At 36.8% G+C, this 21128-nt stretch overlaps 1 protein-coding gene across 2 annotated transcripts; it reads right to left on the bottom strand.

Annotated features, from left to right (window-relative positions):
* Nucleotides 1-2067: 2067 nt before the first annotated feature.
* On the bottom strand, nt 2068-20515 carry BPNT1 (3'(2'), 5'-bisphosphate nucleotidase 1). 2 transcript variants are annotated; one of them, XM_037014508.2, is made up of 10 exons: nt 20326-20515; nt 16432-16559; nt 13370-13474; nt 12571-12678; nt 12130-12178; nt 10440-10531; nt 9306-9350; nt 6572-6769; nt 3898-4003; nt 2068-2956 (listed from the first exon to the last, which is right to left on the bottom strand). In XM_037014508.2, the coding sequence occupies exons 2-10, from the start codon at nt 16549-16551 to the stop codon at nt 2808-2810; spliced, it is 972 nt and encodes a 323-aa protein (XP_036870403.1). In that variant the 5' UTR covers nt 16552-16559; nt 20326-20515; the 3' UTR covers nt 2068-2807. The 2 variants fall into 2 exon arrangements, with proteins under 2 accessions (XP_036870403.1, XP_036870404.1); XM_037014509.2 differs by lacking the exon at nt 9306-9350 and having other exon boundaries at nt 20326-20514.
* Between the last annotated feature and the right edge of the window lie 613 nt (nt 20516-21128).

Here is a 21128-nt window from a genome sequence, read left to right as displayed (position 1 = left end):
ACAGGTTTGGCCAAGTATTTGGCCTCAGACATTTTTTGAGATGTTTGTAAGATATCTAGATGAAAACACCCTGTAGCAGGTGCATGTTATAAAGTTGGGGCTTAGCTGAAATGTCTTGCTGGGGTTGTGAGTGGTTGTTAAAATTGTTGAGATAAACCAGGAAGAGAACACAGCTGTGCTATACAATATGGGGGGGGGGCACTAACCACATGGGGCTATTTAATTTTTTTCAACAGCTTCATTAAATACAATTCACATACAACACAATTCACCCATTTAAAGCATACGATTAAATGGGTTTTAGCATATTCAGAGTTTCCAATTGTTACCACAATTTTAGAACATTTCATTTCCCCAGCAAGAAACACTGTACCTTTTAGTAGTCATTTTCATTTCTCCTCAAACTTTAAAAAAAAAAAAAAAATTAAGGCAGTACATGGCCTGGCTCCTGCCCCCCCCACTCATTTATTAACACTCTTCTTGTTCACTTCAGCATATTCTGGCTTTGTTTTGTTTTCCTTTCTTTCTCTTCTCAGAGACATTGCGCTTGCTATTCCCACTAAAAAAAACCCTGTGCTCAACATGGTTGCCTCTTTTCATCCAGCTTTGGCTCAGACATCACCTCCTCATCCCACTTCATCTGACAGAGACCCCATTCCAGCCCTCCACCCTGCCCCAGGTGCTTTCTAGATCTTCTTCCTACATGATTTCCCCGGTAGCATTTACCACTATGCAAATAATTTCACTTACTTGTTCATTATCTGTTTCACATCACAAGAGCATGAGCTCAACCAAGGAACAAACTTATGTCAGTGTTAGGCCCACTGTTAAATGTTCAGTACCTAGAACAGTGCCTAACATACAGCAGGTGCTGAAAAAATATTTGTTGAATAAATGAATGATCAAATAAATGGAGGCCAAGTTGACAGGAAGCATAGCATCTGGGGGGAACTTTAACTGGTTGAACATGGCTGGAGTATAGGTTAGAGGTCAGAGATGATGCTGAAGAAAGAAACTAACATCACAGGTTCATATGCTACTACAAGAAACTTGCATTTTATCATGAAAGCAATAGGAAGCCATGAAAGATTTTGCATAAGGGAGTAGCATTACTAGATTTGATTTTTTTTTTTAAATCACCCTAGAGACGATGACCGATGGATTGCAGAGGACTATGCAGGTTGGATGATTAATCAGAAAGACACTGCCGTGACCCGTGGAAGAAATAAAAGGGTGTGAGAGTGTAAATTAACGTAGAGGCAATGGGAATGGAGAGAGGATGAAGACTTCCAAAAGTGTTGCTTGAAGAACTGAAGTTTTTATATAGGAGCATATTCTCCTTTTAATGTACTCTCACATTGCACTTGGATTTTTTTTTTTTAATAGGGGAAAACTATTTGTAGAGAACTCTGTTCTTAGAGAGAAATAAGTACATTTAGGAAGTGATTTCCAAACTTGGCCAATTACTAGGATCACACTGGGGACTTGAAAATGATTTTGGAGGGATGGACAAAAATGATGAGCTTTTTAGACAAAGTAATTCAGATACCTAGAAGACATCAATGTAGACTTTCGGGCAAAGCAATCTAGGTTTTCAGAGTTGTGAACTAAAACCAGATTTTCTGAATTATGGGCAAAAGCCTTTATGCGTGAAGCCTTATGCACAGGTATCATCTAGTGAGAAAGTAGAGCTTAGAACAGAATCTTGGGGAATTCTGACATTTAAGGGAAGGAAAACAAAGAGAAACCAAGAAAGGAGCCTAATGCAGGGCGGCTCGAAGCGGGAAGAAGAGAATCAGGACAATGCGGAGAGAGGTGCGAGAGGAGGTGGTCAGAGGGGTCAGAGCCACAAATACTCTTAGGGCCGGATTACAGACGCTCTCTGAGAGGATACTGTATCATCTTACCTAGAGAGTTCTGAACATCAGTGATTATCAAAGTGCCTGGAGTAGCCTTCTTAAAATATGCAGAATCAAAATTTCTGGGATGGAGCCTATGAACTCTGCATTTTTTGAAAAGGTTCTGAAATGCAGTTGGGCTTGAGAAACATTAATTAAAACCACTGGCTTAATCCAATAACAGAGAAATTTATTTGAAAGCACTGAACAGAGACCCAACAAATAAAAATCCAGGCTGAATGTCTGAATGATTTTGATAGCATATGTTATAACCTCTCTTTGGAAAGGAATAAAGGCAATTAACTAACTTTCCACAGTTAAGCATTATAATAATGCCATAAGAATAAAGTAATGCCCACAGTAGAGGATATATAATTTTTAAATACTTGAAAATACAAAAAACCTGGTGAATAACATAAAGAGCTAGGATTAATTTATTATAAAGAAACTTTTCCCATAAATCCGTTTTATCAACATACATATTAACATTTTAGCTTATTCATAAATGGAGTAGGAAAACTTTAAAAATTATTGTGAAAAACAAGAATGAGATTCAGGTAACTTATGTTTCTGTGCCCTAAATAAATCTGGTTTATATGACAGGAATGTTGACTAAATTATTGGCCAGAATAGTTGATTGGAACTAAACCTTCCATTAATTTCCCCAAATAAAAGGAGAAAAAAAAAATTGTAACATGCTGACTTCATAAATTCTCCAGATGTCAAAATTGGTAGGGTTCATTAGTCAATCAAGAAATTCTTTAATTTTTCTCCTCCTAAGTAATTAAGTATAAATCACAGAGCGACAATGCATAAGGTAAAGGTGAGGCTCTAATTCCATCCAGTTAGTTTTAAAATGTATTATTCCAAGAACTAAGTTTTATCCTAGCTAAGTCAATGAGATGTCCTTTAAGGAACAAGTGCATTTTTAACAGATTCTGGAACACGACTTGCATAGTAGTCATAATTCCTCAGTGTGGCCAGGACTCCTGCAGAGTTCATATGCTTCACTCCCTTGTTATACTGAAGGGCATTTCCATGGATATCGGTCAGCTTGCCTACGGAAAAAACACCATTACAACGTTAATGGATGATTGGATCATTATGTATCTAGTTATTTTTAAAGGCTTCATGCTTGCTAAGCAATAATATCTATAATTAATTGTGCATAAAATCAGGAATAAAATGAGTGACTATAAAGTTGTGATTTACTTAAAGTTCAAAACTACAGAGCAATTTTGACTAACTGAAGCCTGAAAAATTTTTTTCTCCCCTCCCTAATTAATTAAACTTAGCATCTTCAATTTATATTTCTCATTAACTAATGCCTCCTTTCCTGAGGTGATTACTTTTCCTATTAGTTATATTCCATCACTGTTATTCTTGATATCAAAAATATTTTCTTAATTCTACCACTTAATATTAGCACTTTGTTTGGCAAGAGTTTAAATGATGTCCATAAAACATAACTGTATTTTATTAGTTTCATTGAAGAACCTAATGAGGTTGGATTATGATGAATTTTAACTTCTTTAAAATGCAATATGGTGATGAGATATTATTTGAGAGTAGATGTGAACAGATGTCTATTTGAAACTGAAAAGTGATCTTACTATATATATATGTGTAACATATTTTCAATCAGATTAGAATTCTAACTATGATCTTAAAGAACTAATACTGAGATATTTACCAATATTGGCTTAAAGGAAACTAAATGAGGTGATGACAATGATGATGAATATTTTACTTTTCAAGAAAAAACCTTAAAAGCATTAAAGCCATAAATCAATAAAGTTTTAATAAAAGCAACTGTATGCAGATAGAAATGCAAAAGTGAAACTGCAACTAAAGAAAAATGAATTTGCTGAAAACCCACTTTTTCACCTATGAAACGTGGGGCTTGGGTTGGATAACCTCTAAATTTCCTTCCAGCTTTTATATTCTAAGGAAGTTAATATGCTGAAACAGGTAATTTCCTGAAATAAAATGGACTAACCTCCCACAGCATGTAAAATAACTTCTGGAGCACAAGTATCCCACTTCTTACATCCAGGACTTGCAAATACATAAGCAGAGGCTTTCCCTTCAATCAGCTGGATAATCTGTGAGGTTAAAGATGATAATTACCCCTCAACGGTGAGTTGATTGGAGTGCAAATAAGAGAAATTGCTTGTTTCTATTAAGTGTATGCATTTCAGTTGCTCTGTTACACGTAGGTTAAAGCTGTTAGCGGGTTTAATTGACACGTGTAAGAATTGGGAAAAAAAGAAAAAAATAACATGTATTATGAAGAAATATAGAATAAATGCATAATCATCTAGTGATTTGAGGGGGAAAAAGTGGTTAAAAAGCTAAAAGAAGGAAATCTGAACAGTCCAAGTTAGATAAAAGCTTTTTATGTTGTTTTCCTTTCTTACTGTAAAAGCAATATATATGTAGAAACAGTAAAATTTTTAAATCTTGTAAAAAATTGACCATTATTACATAAAGGCCAGAGAAATATCAACTAATGCAACAATGTATAAACTGTAAAAACAGTTTAGCCTAACATGAGTGATGCTAACTAGTCTAACAAGTAGATTCTTAAGTCTTTGGAATTATATCTCCTGCTCTTTCCCCAGGCAAAAAATGAATGTTTAAAGTCATCTTAATAATTATTCTTTTTAGTACCATTCAAAACTACCTTCAAATGATTAAACCTTGCTACAAGCATTTGAGTAAAAAGTTTTTCTTTCATTTAACAAATATATATAAGGTCTTATGTGCAAAGAACTATGCCAGGTCTATTTTTTAAGACTTTGTTAGATTCTCAAAAAGATTCTTCATGTAAAAAAATAACTGCCCAATAAGGTCTTTTCCCTGGAGATAAGGTAGGAGCTGTGCAAGATAGAGACGTTGTTCCTCAGGAGAATGGTGTCCCTTAGGAATAAAAGAGCCCCTTGGGTTTCTGTGGTTTCAAAAATAGGGGCAAGCACATAAGAAGAAAACAAATCCTACCATTTGCAACAACATGGATGGAGCTAGAGGGTATTATGCTCAGTGAAATAAGCCAGGCGGAGAAAGACAAGTACCAAATGATTTCACTCATATGTGGAGTATAAGAACAAAGAAAAGCTGAAGGAACAAAACAGCAGCAGAATCAGAAAAGAATGGACTAACAGTTACCAAAGGAAAAGGGACTGGGGAGGATGGGTGAGAAGGGAGGGATAAGGGGGTGGGGGGGAAAGAAAGGGGGCATTACGATTAGCATGTATAATGTGTGTGGGGGTGGGGACGGAGAGGGCTGTGCAACACAGAGAAGACAAGCATCTTACTACAGCATCTTACTACGCTGATGGGCAGTGACTGTAATGGGGTTTGTCGGAGGGACTTGGTGAAGGGGGAGCCTAGTAAACATAATGTTCCTCATGTAATTGTAGATTAATGATACCAAAATAAAAAAAAAATAGGGGCAAACAAAATCGCTTCTGTTACTGTTTACATTTCACCAGGACTACATTTTGACTTTGAAATGTTTCAGATTTTTTTCAAAATACTGTTATTTTTAGGCTCCCATTTTTTATCCTCCTGAAGTAAATGCTTTTGGAAAATCTAAAAACAGCTGTTTATTGCTTCCAAAAGGTTGCTGAGGAGATATGAACTCCATTCAGTCAATATGTAGTATTTACCTTCCCTGTGCCATGCACACAAGTGTGAAATGCACATGTATCAGGAGCTTTGTGCAGTTCAGTATTCATACTAGAGCCTAAGTATGAATTGGGGGGTTCACAGGCACCGTCAAGGGCCAGCATATAGAGGAATATATATTTCATTCTCATAGGCTTGGGTTTTAAATTGTTGTAAGGGGGTCATCCAAGGATTTGGGACAGGCGAGTAATATATGGTAAATTTTGCATTTTTAATTGCTCTAGTGGTATTGTGAGGGCTGAACTGAACAGGGAGACCACTTTGGAAACTACTGCATAGTCTGGATGAGGGATGATGATAGTTTTTAACTAGGACACTGGCAGTTGAGGTGGACAGAGGAGATTTTGGGAAGGAAGAGGATATATAGATGGGACCAGACTGATAGGATGTGAGGAAGGAAAGAGTCTGGGATGACTTTCAGGTGTCTGGCTGGAGCAACTAGGAAAATGGTGATACCACCACCCAGATAGGAAACTGCGAGAGGAACACATCTGGGGGCAGGCAGAGAAAGGAAGAGCTCAAACTGGGCATGCTGAACTGGAGATACCTGAAGAATGTGATATATCCAGGGAACAACTGCATGAGGGCTGGGGACAGAGACCAAACCGTTCAATTTCACAATCTTCTCAGGAGGATAGAAGCCGAGGAGAGAATGGGGGAAGTATCCAGGAAGGGACAGGTGGCCCACCCTTAGAGTCTAGAGGGAAGGTCTAGGAAGTAATCCAACAGGGTCCTTTAGAAAATAAGGGCTGGCAAGAGGCATGGGTTTTATCCTAATGGCTTAGTGCTGAATGCTCTTAGATAAAAAGGACTTAAATCTTAACATTTAAAACAAGTTCAAAGGTTGCTGAAATGGGCTGTTAATGGCAAATTACAATCTTTGATCTCTTCTCCCAAACTCTTATTTTACATTTCTCAAAAGCTCAAAATTTCTTGGCATGGTTCAGCTGCGTTTTAGAGTGGGTGACAGATGTGCTTCATACCTTGTTTCCTGCTCCACCCACGCGCAGCACGTCGTCGGGGTTCATAGCGGTAACACAGTCAGTGACCAGCTTGTTGCTGTGGGATCGCGTAGTTGTGATAATGTGCTTCCCAGCCGGCACTTCTTTCAGCTGAAATCCAAAGGCACCTAAACCTAGAACTCCCCAGATTGTCCTCCCCAACACAGCATCTGGTCCCGCCTATGTAAAAGGAGTGAAACAACAGCAAAGCTTGTAGTCACTTACAGAAAATTGTTAGCCATAAATAGAATATTTAGCTAAATTAGCATCATGAATTTTTAATGATAACGTTACAAATAACGGGAACACTATCACTGACAAGGAAATTTTCCTGGGAGAACAGACTCATCATTCTCACTGTTGTGCTGGTTGTTTGGAGAGGCACTGAAGGGATCTCCCACCCTTACGCCCTGGAGTCTTCCGGAAAGGAATCCTCATATACTGATTCCTCTTCCTCTCTGAAGCATCCAGTAATCTTATTACTGTATATGAAGAGAGTTGTTTAAAAAAGGTACTGAAGTTCCCAGGAAATGAAACACCATGTACTGATTACTACTTTGCATTACCCAAGAAACAATAAGGATTGTGTTATTACGGGAATAAGTAATGTGATAATGTATTTTGCTGCTACAGAGACAGAGCAACCAAATAGGCTGATACTGAAGAGTAGTCATGGATGATGGGGTCATGGTTAAAGATTCAACTGACAATCATGGTAGTAAAATGACAATGATATATAGTTCATATCAATGATATTTTGTTATAACTATATGTTTCACATAGAGAAATATAACCTTTATTTCATGGAAAATAAAACTGACACATAAAATAACATAAAGTCATCAAAATACCATTATATTAATATAGTCAACATATATTGCAGACATACAAACATTTTACTGAATACTGAGCATATACCAGGCACCTTATTTAAGTACTTTACATGTATTATCTCATTTAATCCCCCAAACAACCCCATAGAGTATGTATCACCATCCTTATTTTACAGAAGAAAAAATGAGATTTGGTAAAATTAAGTAACCTGACCAAGGACTCTAGGAAGATCATACCCATACTAAAGCTTATCTGTGTCCACTGCTAATATCCTTCATTACTAAGCTACTGCATGAGTTCACTTGTCCAAACACTTTCAAACCCATCATCTTATTTGTCATACAGCAGTACCCTGGGTGCTGTTACAATGCAATACGCTTACGTTGCAGGTCAGCATCCCTGGCAGCAGACTCTGGGCTAGGCAGGGTACTTATTAAGGAGTTACTTATTAAGGTTACTTATTAAGTTACTTATTAAGGTTACCCCTGGATTAATACCGTGGAGGGGAGGGGGGGAAGCGAGAGTGCGCAGAAGGAGAAACTGAACTGTGAGGCAGACCCAAGAGGAGCTTCAGCAGACTCTAGGGAAAGCTCTGGGGCTAGAATGGCCCTTCAATGCTGTGAAAACTGGAATGAAATACCAGGCCTTTACATCATTCAGTAATCAGTAGCGGGAGATGGGCTGCCTGGGGAAAGGGCTTGTCACTGCGTGAGCGGACACTTTACAAGTGAGGCAGCCCCTGAACAGGTTGACAGCTGAAGGCTGTCCGCTGAGAGCACTCCCTGCGTAGTGGGCAACACAGGAACAAGTGCCAGGTGCTCAGTACTCGCTTGTGTGCTTCCAGGGCTCCGCCTGAGGCCACTGCGGGAGGCTTCCTTAGAGCCTGAAAAGTACACATGGACTCCATGGTGGCTCTGGGTGTTCATTAGGCTTCACCTTGATTGCTGAGACAAATTTCATGCTCCCAAGAAAACTATTTATTAATTCAGCTCTATAGTTATTTTGAAAAAGAAAGGAAAGCATACTTAAGAGTGAACATGAGTATTCTGGTCCCTAAAAAGTCATCGATTATTTCATAAATGAATATTTAGGCAAAGATGAGACCATTCTGGTAATGGTGAGGTAATTGCAAGGCCGCAAGGCAGCCAGCTAGCCTTCCTCTATGCTTCTCACCTTTCAGTCTGTCTCTCTCCTTCAAAGGTTCCACACCAACTTTCTGGTCAACATTTTTATCTTACTGATGAGTTAATTAAGATTCATAACAGTAAGAACCTAGCTCTGATATAAAGAGACTGGGTTTCTTTGCACGAAGCCATGCTGCTCTCTGTACATGCATACCAGCTTCAGAATCTGTTAGAAGAAATAAAGCTTGAAAAAGCAATACAGAGTAATAGGTGAACCTGGGTTTGATTCCCCAGATCTGCCAGGGACAGAGTAGGTGACCTAGGGCAAGTTAATGCTTCAGTTCCTCTTTTTTAAAACAGGGGTATCATTAAAGGATTGTGGTGAGCATTAAATGAGGTAATACATGTGAACCCCTTGAGTCACCAGCACACAGTAAGCTCTTGATAAATTTTAGCTATTATTATGGTGATTACAATTACTTGAAATTGAATATTCAGCTTTCAATACTGTCAACAGAGCTGAACAACTTTTCCACTTGTTCCAACAAATTTAAGACGTAAGTGAAAGAGAAGGAAAAGCGAGGAAAAAGAAAGTGTACAGAAGGGAATGTGGTGGAAGGAGAGGCAACGAAAGGGAGAAGCAACACAGGAGAAAATGAACTGGTACACGGGATGGACAGGGGCTACCGGGGACACCACAAGTTGCCTACCTCTTTTCTACCTACTGGTGAAGCCAAAACCCTAGCTATTTTTCTCACCTTTGCTTCATTCCTGTGTTCCCTTAAGTTCTGCTTTTCATTGTTCTGTGGAAAATGAATACAATTTTTCTAACTCAAAAAGAAGTGATGGAAATTATTAGCAAGATTTAAGCACTCAGATCTTGTTTTGATGAAAAGTGCTGTGCATTACAATGTTACTATGAATTAAATGCCCTTCTTTCAAGTAATATTTCACTTAAAATTTACATAATAACCAAAGACTTGTATCTGCATATAATACTGTATAAACATTAAAGTCATAATAAAAGAATTATGGACACTTAAGCAATTCAATATAAGAGATATTCCCAAAACTGCCTATTTTTACTGAATAATGGTAACAAGCACATGATTATAAATAAGTTACAGTCATACAAATGGCAGAAAAAACAAATTTATCATAGAAGTAGAAATTAATATGGTGTCTAACTCAAATTGGTTATTCAGAAGTAATAGTTCCCACTGTGGTTACTTTGTTTCCCCAAAGTGCTATCAAGATCACACTAATGTAAATATGTTAAATCTCAACGATTTCCTTTAACATTTAATCTGATTTAATGGTAATCTCTGCTTTGGAATTTCATTAGTTTGTAAGGAAGACTATTTCTTGGAGTTATAATAGAAAGTCAAAGCAGATTAGAGAGACAAGATAAGAGGATAAGAGAAACTAGTGCAAGACATTTAGTCCTATTATCAATGCTGAGTATAATTTAGGTGCTATGTTGCATTACCTGGAAAACAAGATGGCTAGCATCTTTTGTTGGTTGAAATGGTTCATTCTTCAATGTGCTTCTAGAACCACCTGTAAATCAGGTGTCTCAGTGATCAAGCTAATCAAGAACCATATCAGTAATTCCCAAACTTTTGCATTTGAATCATAAGGTATAAAAAATTTACTTAACATATAGCATGCTATGTATACACAAATACCTACATATACATTCCTAGTATCAATGCTCTCAGAGGTTCTGATTCAGTAGGTCTAGGGCATTACTTGGGAATCTTTGAAAAGCTCCCCAGATGATTACATGTGCAACTAAATTGGAAACCACTGGATTAGACAACATCAGGGATTATTTATAACATTATAATTATCTATCTAATAAAATATTTTTATATAATTTATAGTAATACCTGGTAGTTATAATATGGCTGGTTAATAACTCCTGCTATGGCTTTTCCTTCATAAGCAATTCCAATAAGAACTGTTACATTGTCAAGAAGACCTATAAAAAGAAATAAGTATTAATTATTATATAACTCTTCTCATGTTATGACTCATCATCAGCATATCAACTGCTCCTAGTTATTTTTGTAGTAAAGGTAAGGAATTTGCAATCAATTATCCATGATCAATCCTACTTCTGGAAAAATGAACAAATTATGAGAGAGATCGAAACAAGGTCTAGGGCCATTTAATTAATTGATATACATTAGCACAATTTATAAACCAGCTAAATGAACCAACCATAACTCTGCGGCCACTGTCATTAGATTCCTGTTTGCCCCCTCCACCCCCATCCAACTCACTCTTGCCTGCTGGATCACTCTATTCCGGGATTACTCTCTAGACTTGCAGCTCAAGCCTTTCAAGTAAGGTTTCTCAAGGTGGGGGTCCATGGACTATGAACCAACATTTTAGAGCTAACTAACATAATTTTTACAATATAGATTCTCTGGCTCCTTCCCAGAGCTAGTGAATCAAGATCTAAACAAGCTGTGTAGGAGCTCTTGTATATACTAAAGCTGCCTAGAGTTTCCCTATTTCTCAATGGATTAGTGATCTTTTTAGTGCTCACACACACATACATAATGAATGCACATGTACACCCACATCCATACGGAGTGATTGACTCGTTATACAAGTGTCTCAATCAAAAACAGAGTTTTTCCTAGCAATTATGAGAAATTTGCTTCTTTGAAGCCATGAAACTGATAATTAATATAAGAAAACCTACATGGATCTTTATTTCAAAAATAAAACTGCTTATGCCAGTTCATGAAACTCTGGCTCTGAGCCCGGTCTTTCTTACTTTCATGTTGCCAGTTTTGTTTTACTTTGGTGCTTTCTAGTTTTTTACATCTTAGATAATTTCAGAAAGGAGAGATCTTGTACTGTTTCTAAATGCATCTTTAAAGATGAGGCTGTAAAGTGAGAAAGCAGTTCACAGATAAGGGGAAAATGTGTGGAACTGGCACGGAAGGTGGGCAGTACAGCTGTGCTTTTCATGGTTTTTCCACCCTAGCAGAGCTGGGGGTTCAGTATATCCCCTTTGGCAATGCTGGTTTAGTGTTAGTGATCCTCATCTGGGGGACAATTAGAATTGCAGGGCTGTCAGAGTGCGTGTATGGGATATTTGTGGCAGACTAATTTTCTCCCTCTCTGTCTTGACAACCACTGACGTATAATGACAGCTAGGATGAACACAAATACGGCTTTAGGGCACAGACATAAAGTAATGATGCTGGGATGAGAACTCAGAAATGGTGAGGGGAGTGAAGGTTTTCCTTTTCTCTCTGTTTGTCAGTGAGTTGTATGATCTGATGTCTGGAAAGGAATCGAACTGAAGGCTGACTTTTTCTTAAGCCATTAATTTACAAAACACAGGTGAATTCACTTTGTCATATATTTTGTACAGTACATAAATTTTACTCAGTGGGTTTGCATCTGACAGAAGTTACTGACACAATTAAACTGTTACTACAAGAAAAAAAAATAATGATGCTGGGTTTTTGTACAACATATGAAATATTACGTGTTTATGACTAAACATTATCTACTAGTCCTACTGCTATCAAATACAAGTACAAAAGAGATACCGACCTTCAGTATATTCTTTGGTACCATCCAGAGGATCAACCCAGACCACAAGCTTAAAAAAAAAAAAAAAAGGAAATATCCAAATTAAGCATACAAAATTTAAAAAATAAATTTGAACAGATTAGCTAAAACTATCTTATTTTTCATTTTTGAAATTACATTATGGATGGCTTATGCCAATGTCATCAGTTTTGCAATAGTGAGAATACCTTATTGTTTTGAAATCTTGGAAAAAACCCACTTAAGTTAGAGAAAAGTGTGATTTAAGTATTTTAAATATGAAATGCTTAACTGATAAAAGTTCATTGTCACCTTGGAAAGCTTTCAAGCTCCTGGCTGCCCCCATTTTATAACTAAACCTTTCATCATTATAGGCACATTTTATTTCTTTTATTATGGCAAAATGAATATTAGTAGATGGTTAAGTAATGATATGGAACATACATCTTCCTCTTTGATAGTTCTGTACTGTGATGGGCATGGTTGCTTCAGTATTTCTTCCCACTGACCATCTTCAATCAGCTCTTGATCCACTTCTTCAGAAGGCAGATCCTAAAGCAGAGCACACTTGTGGTTACTGAAGCTGTTGATTGTTTACAGAGTACCCTTTGTCTTAGTAACAGAAGAAATGCAGCATCAGTTTTCATTAGTCCTGTTTACCACTTATGTATAGAGCTTAACCAAGTAAAAAATAAAGCAAACCAAATAAAATTGCAAAAATGATCATATATGGCTCATCAGTGTTGATTACAAAGGGATATCCTGAAGAGAGTTTAGAAAGAAAAGAATTTTTAAGTATTATAGACTTAAGTAAGTGGCTCTGACATCAGATACCTCTACTTTGTCAGTTACATGAGCTGTCAAGTCCTTCACTTTTGCAGTGGTTTAGTTTCAGGATAAGTATGCAAATGAGCCTACATATACCCTACAACAACCTCAACCCAAACAGAAACAACAAAGTGCATTTTATTCCAAAATTCTAGAACTCTGCCCATCTTATAGTTTGTATGCTGAATATTATAACAGTAACTGTATCTTCTACAGTCAAGAATTGAGACATCTGGCCCAGAAATGGACCAAAATATTTCATAATCAGACATTTTCTGCAAGTCCAAGGAATATGATTATTTTTGTGTTAAAACACTAGATACGATGTTTAAAATCATGACAGTGCATATAAATAAGATGGCAATTTTAAATCTCTATGGGAAGCAGGCATAAAAATATATGCTTGAAGTCTTACCTCTTCTCCTATAATTGTCAGTTTGGGGAATTTCCGTGCCAGTGAAGAGCATATGCTCATTTGTGCCAATCGGTCAGCTTTGGTCTGCAGATCTGTTGCACAGGTCTGCAACAAAGAATGCAAATTTTAGCAGAACTAATTTGAAATAAGTTGTTCTCTGATTCTGAGTGCATGAGTGACTGTATTATGTAAATTACACCATCTGTTTTTAGATTCATGGAACTTAATACCGAATGAGTCAACTTCTTTCTGGGCCATGGTTTTTCTCATGGGATTTATGGTGGCTAAAGTTTGGAAAGGAGTTCTTAAATTACAGGAACATTTTCTCCCCTAGTTCAGAAATTCCCTTCTTACAACCTCTAGATCAATCTTTCCTCAAACAGGTTAAGAGACAGGAAATTCGTACCTTTTCAAGGCAGTCAAAGCTAAATACTGTACCTTTAGTTATTTGAAAGGTATTCCTTATACGGATCCTTCTGTAACCTCCAGTCATTAATGCTAATTCTAATCAAGCAAGAGGTTCTCAGGACAATTTGCATATGGGTACAGAACTTCTATTTCTAAAATATAAAGGACTACGAAAATGAATGACAGTAATATTTAACACATAGCTCACCTATGGCATTCTTACTCAATCCATGTGGCAGAAATGCTAGTGAAAGATAGTGGAAAATCTCGCAATTAATAGCCACAATTTCCTTTGTCAGTTTGTTTTCAGAGAATTATGACATGCACAATTTAGATATGCCTGGTTAGGTGGGTTTACAGATATTAAACAAATTTTGTAATATTCTAAATGAGATAAGGAATGATCATGAAAATCAGTCTTTTCTGTTACACTTCAGTTTACCAGTTATTTCAATCCAAAGTACTATTCTGCTAGAATGCAGTGCCACAAGGGCAGAGATCTTTGTTTAATTCCCTAAGGAACTGTGTCTGATACACAGTAGGTGTGCCATATTAACTATCTGTTGAATGAAACTTTTTAAAAATTGTTAAATTTAAAGGTGACGTATATATCAAATTTAGAAACTACTGCTCTAGAGGAAAAAAAAAGACATATTGATAGCCATTCACCTACACGAGGAAACCCACTCTTTTATTCTCTAGGATAAATATTTCCTGTTCTTTCTACTGACATAGTGCCAGACCTTATCATTCTGAATATATTGTGTGATAAATCTGATTTTGTCCTCTTTTAAAAAGAGATGTAAACAAATAGATATAAAGTACTAGAAGTACCTGACCAGTACAGAGAACAGTGAGATTATCACCTTTTTTTCCTAACTTGAACACTATATTTCTATTACTATCTAGTTACAGACTACAAAGTGGTACATCAAGTATAACCACAACATAAAATCAATTTAAACAAAATAAGTGGTACTAAGGATAAAGTGTGGAAACCAATGATGCAAAATACTGGCAGTGGTACCATGATGGAAGATTTTTGTTTACTTTTTACTATTTTTCTCCATTTTCTATTTTTTTAATAGAGAAAACTTTACTAAAAAACAGTTAAGAATAGTAGCCTTCTGAAAGTTGCTGTATCACACTAAAGGTTTATTATTGAGCATATATGTGGTCAACTAAAGCCTCTTTTAAACAAATTATCCTATTGGATTTGACCCACTTTTTCAGAGTCTGCAACTATTTTGAATCCTTATTCTGTGATCCAAAACATTAACTCCCTCTCCCAGCTTCATTTTATTGACAAATTTGGTAAGTATGTTTTCCATCTTCTGTCACATTTTTGAGAAGGAAAAAGCATTCAATGAATTTTTAAAACTGTATTTAAGTTAATGGTTAAAGAGAAAAGGAAAGAGTCAGGAGCAGAGTCCTGTGATCTGTCACCAATGATCTTTTCTAGGTTGAAATGAACCACAAATTAAAAATTTGGGGTAATGTTCATTCAGTTACTACTGTACCTAACAGTGGCTCAGGATGGAGGATGGGAAATGTCATCTATATATTTATAAATAGCTTGAATTTTTTTTGAGAATGGAAAATGACAGACTATAACAACCTTCAAAAAAAATCAACATACCTTATATCTAGTTCCTGTACTATTAAGCCCATAAATCTATCAAAAAAGGAAATTAGATTTCCTTGTCCTTGTGATTCTTAATTCTTAAAAGCAGTTATGCTGAATGTCTTATAATTAGCTCATATGCACTTATTAGTAGGTTTTTTTACTCTAATATATTTGCTCCTCATTTTTTTTTATGCTAACAGCCTTAGATAGATGCCTGACCTACCATAAAGGAGTGACGATCATTAGAGCGTCAATGGTTAATCATATCCTGTAGGGCAAAATTACAATGCAATCTTCTTTAAAGATTATGATAGAAAGTCAACATATGGAAGCTTATGTTTAAAAAATCTGTAATGTGAAATAACAATCAAGTCTTGTAGAAAAAATTATATTTTTAAGTAGAGCATAGGCATGGTAGGATTTCTTTGAAGAATCAACTATCAGACAGTGACTGCAATGGGGGTGAGGACTAGATAAAATGGGTGAATGGTGAAACCACAATGTTGTTCATGTGAAACCTTCATAAGATTGTACATCAATGCTACTTAAAAAAAAGAAAAAAAGAATCAATTATCATTATAAACTATCTTTCTGATAACTTACCTGAGTTTTTAATTACCTTACCAGAAAGAAAAACCTTATTTTGGGTTTCTTTTCCATGAAGAAAAACATTTTTTTAAAGTTTTGAATATAAGGAATACTTATTTAAAAGACAGATTTTACCAAACTTGTCAAGTTCCCCAAGTACTGCATGGCTTTGCACGTATTTAGGATATGAAGATAGGTTATAATGTCCTGGGGCCAGAAGTCATCAGAATGCCCAGTCATATAATAAAAGTTTTAGATGTAGAAAGTCAGGAGTCATTTTCAAAGCAAAAATAGAGCCCACCTGAACTAAGGGTCTTGCAATCACCATAAGGGAGCCATTGATAATTTCAACTATCAAAGTCTGTCCAAATTATTACATCCTTTAACTAAACCTGAAGGAACAAAAATAAAAGTTGATATGAAATGAAATTTTTAGTACCTTCTCCACGATATCCAGATCTCCTTCAGCAATAACACGTCTGACTATCATTCCTGCCTTTTGAGCAACAGAATATGCTGAGGCTACCAACCTCATCAACACAGTGTGACTGGAAGCCATGATAAACCCTAAAGGGAAATTGAGACAAATGTTTTGTTACTTTCAAAGCCAATACTTGAATTCAATTCATCACATATTTGGGTGCTTAATGGTGTAGATTCCATAGTAAATATTTTCTAAGAGGCTTGGAAAAACTCTATTTCAGCGTTAGCTCTCTCACTAAATTTTATTGGTCTTCTTTCTCTCTGCAGATGGGACATTTTGAAGCTTGGGGAAACTGGTCCAGGCCTATGAGCATGTGAGAAAGTTCTATGTATGAGATGTGTAATGTGCAAAAGCTGTGGGAGGTGTTTCAAGGGATAAGATAAAACATCTTTCCTTAAGGAGCTAATATTTTGGTGGGCTGAGGGTAAAATATTGTAACCTAAAGTTTATAATATACATCCCAAGAATACTCTCTAATAAACCTCTTGTACTTTATCTGTGTCTCAGTGTGCTCAGTACTGGGAACCAATCCATGATAAAAACTCTCCCACCTCTAATCAAATCAAGTCAACATTACTTCAATACAATAAGGATACACAATACATATAAACCTCAGTTCAGCAAGTTATCATTTTACCACCAGTTTCTCACTGCATATTTGATTTGATGTGCCTTTTAACCTCCTTACATCTTTTTACTATCATCCACGTTCTGTTCACAGGGATTATGAACATAACTGAGACAATGAACAAGTGAGTGTTTGAAACCATTCAGCAGGAACAGGATTGAAATTGATATAAGGTAATGAATACCATACTGTGACCAACAGGTGTCTAGAATTAAGATGAAAATAAAATGGGTTTCTATGTATTTGAATTGTTTATCTTATTATGTCGTTTTCAGGCTGGATCCATTTTCTTGGCATGCTAGGTGTTAACACGTGGAAAAACTGGTTATGATAATTACTAATTCAGGAAAACCTCAAATATAAAACGAGGAGAATAATTTAGCAAGCACTTTGTTGACCAGCCAGACATCTGATTCATTCTGCGTTGGAAAAGGTAGTCTGCACTGCCCGGATGTCTTCACTGCTGAAGATATTTTCACATGTGTCGGTATGCTCATTCAGTTACCATGTTATACAAAATGCCAATTATGAGAGGCAGATCATTTTCCCTCAATGTACAGTGTTGTTCTGACTTCTGACAGATATCGTGCACCTTTCAGCCATTTAAGTAATCAGTCCAGCCTTGCCAGGCATCATGTATGACTAAGCCACTGCCCTTTATGTTTGCCAGAGCCACATTATTTTCTTTCAAAGAAAAACTTTTAGGTCTTGCCTTTATACTTTGTTCCTCAGAAAGTGTATATTATATTGATGAACCACTATTTGAAGCTAACATCAGCTTTCTAAGAATGTAAAAAGTTAGGTTTGATGTAAAGCATAATAGTGATTCATAAAGAGATCCTGCAAATCACTTTTACTTGGCAAATAAGAAAATATTTCTACCATTTTCTCTGAAAGACTGCTTTGGCCCAAACTGAGTTAGTAGTGAAATATTACCTTCCCCTAGAAATATTTTTCTTATACTTTTTTTAAACAAGTGAATGCAATTTTGGCTCTTGGTGTAGAGAAATGTAGCTAATCATAATATCCAAACATGAAATTTACGGGGGAAAAAAAAGGTTCTTATTAGCCTTTTAAATTGTGCCCCCTCCCAAGGCCCAAATCAGAATTACTTGCTGACGGTATAGGGATACAGAGGGAGGCCAAAAAGCTCCCTGCAAGTTGGTAAGTTTCGCACAGCAGCTGACATTATACCCATTGTACTTCCCTTTCTACCAGTTTTACACCTTCTGGGTCCCAAAATGCTACCTTTTGTGAACAGGTGTTTCTGAGAGCTTAATAAAAAACAATGCAGTCGTTAAAGACACAGGCCCTGGAGCCAACTGCCTGTGTTCAAATCCTGTCTCTGGCACACACAAGCTGTGTGACCTTAAGAAAGTGACTTAAATTCTCTGTGTCTTAATCTCTAAAATGGAGCTAACAATAGTATCTATAGATAGGTTTGCTGTGATTATTGAATGCATAACATATGTAAAGCATTTACAATGGTCCCTGGCACAAGATAAGCGCTAAATAATACTGCTAACCATTATTATGACTGTCCTTACTACAGGCTACCCTGTGGGACATTAGGGCAGTAGTAAGGGCAAAAAATTCCTATAGCTTCTGCAACATTATTTTGACCTTGAAGATAGAACATGATAACTAACATTACCCTGACTCACAGTGTAAGTTCTTTTTCTTAACATTCTGGGCTTGAGGCTTACAGTACATGTGAAAAAGGTTGTGTGCCACTTAAGGCCCTCAACATAACATCCCACCGTGTAAGCAATCCTTACAGTTGCCAACAGGGCAAGATCAGAAGGATAAAAACAAGAATCAAATAATCCATTTTTCTCATAATCTTGGAGAGGTATCTTCAATTCAATATAAAGGTTGTGAGCAAATGAGGTTTAAGATCTAAAAACTGATCAAAATACTATGATTATTTATCTTTGGAACCTGACCAAATGATGCTAAAGTTCAGGTCATTTGGAAAAATAAAATTGTGAGCATAACAGAGCAAATTCTGAGAAGAGAACAATGAACTGAGATAACTCTCCTGACCAGCTATCAAAACATGATTTGTTGTAATAATAACAATTCAGTTCTGGGCAGAAGAGACAAATAAATAAATTCCAGTGACAGATCCAAATGCACTGAAGGTGGTATTTCATATCATGGAGGAAAGTCATTTGTGCCTAAATGGCAGGGACAATTAGTAATCTCTTTTAAAAAATGCTGGAACCTTTTTGTATTTTTTATATCAATATATATTCCAGATTAATGCATGACTTTAAAAGTAAAGAATGAAACCATAAAAATATGGGAATATATGTGGGTGAAATGTTTTCTAAATTTGGTGAAGGACTTTTTAATATGACAAAACTAAGAATCTATAAAAGGTATATTAATAATCTTGATTGAATAAAAATTAAAATGCCTATATGGTCAAAATACCCTAAACAAAGCAAACAGATGGTTGACAAAATGAGAAAAAAATTTGTTTCACATACTAGACAAGTGAGCTAGTTTGTGTTAGGTAAAGGGCTTTTATATATTATTATGTAAAAGATGAATAATCCAATATAAAAATGAGCAAAGGATACGAATAGGCAATTCCTAGGAAAAGAAAAGCAATGGCCATTAAATACATGAAATGCTCAGCCTCGAGAGAAATGTAAACAGAAACAATGAGACATGGCTGTTCACTTGTAAAATAAGCATGTGTAAGGAAGTAGGCATCCTCCTGAGCATTGTTAGGAGGATGTAAAGTGGTAAAACCTCTTAGAAGGGTTTTGAAAATCTCAAGAGAAAAATACATCTTTCAAACTAGCAATTATATTTTCAGAAAAACCTAAATAAATCAAGCAAGTCTACAAATATGTGGGAAAGACAATAGGAAGGATGTCTGCTACTTTAATTAAATTTAATTTTAGGCGTAAGTCTCTAAATTTGGGTGCACTAACTGAACCTACTGATTAGGCTTGCCTTTGTACCAGACAGCCATAAGACGACCCCGGAGCAACAGATATATAATTAAAATGTTGATACCCAACAATCTAAGTCCGGAATTGTAATTTCTGGAGAGGCAATGTGATTCACAGAAGTCGTTTTCTGATTTTTAAACATAAAACTCCTTAAATTTCCTCAGATCTGTGTAAAGGAGTGGAGTTAGGGAACCAGTTAACAACCCAGATCTGCCTAGGGCCCTGGCCCTGACCCTCAGGGGAGAAACTTACCGTGACAAACCCGGAACGAGGTCAGGCGAAAGATACTTCAGGGGTACGAGAAAACGCGTTGTTAAGCAACAGGCCCGTCGCTGCGCCCACTACCGAGCTTCCTCCCGGTCAGCGGGTCGCTTAGACCGTAGCGGGGTGTAGGACGAACCCACCTCAGCTTCTGAGCATGCGGGAAACTCAGCGCAGGCGCGGAACAGACGCTTCGCCGAAGTCTCCTTCTGCTCCCAGCCCGCCAGAAATCCGCTTCTCCGTGTTTTCCCCAAGCATCGTGTGGGCGTAGGTCGCCTAGCGTCTAAGCGAAAGGTGTATGTATAAAGTTTCGTTATGGTTTCAGGTGTCTTCTAGTGAACTCTGAATCGACAGTTCACTCTTAAAATGTGAACTGGGTCAGTGATACCTCCCTGCGACGGCGGGCGGCGTCTTGACCTTGAACACCTAGGCGTCCGTGGACTGGCTTCCGAGGGTCCCTGACGCCTCCACCTCCGCTCCCGGCAAGGCATTGTCTGGCAGAGTTGTGTTACTAGTGCTTACCTTTTTTTTTTTTTAAGCGTCCTTTTGCCTGCTGATAAATCCTGGGAGAGTGCCTGTCTTCCTGGCCAGACGGACCATGTTAATGGATTCTTTTTTCTGTTTGAAGCACACAGGAAAACTCACCGATTTGTACTGCGGTTCCAAAAATACAGACAAAATCAAGTGCCTGTTTATCACTTAGGGCTTTCATCAACCTATTTAAGGAGCAGAGTTCTTGTGCCACACACAATAGGGATATAGGGAATTTGAAAAATAATCAAGTCCATTTATAA

Source organism: Manis javanica, chromosome 14 (genome assembly GCF_040802235.1).
Source record: "Manis javanica isolate MJ-LG chromosome 14, MJ_LKY, whole genome shotgun sequence".
NCBI classification, from domain to species: Eukaryota; Metazoa; Chordata; class Mammalia; order Pholidota; family Manidae; genus Manis; species Manis javanica.
This window is presented reverse-complemented; position numbering and strand designations above follow the sequence as displayed.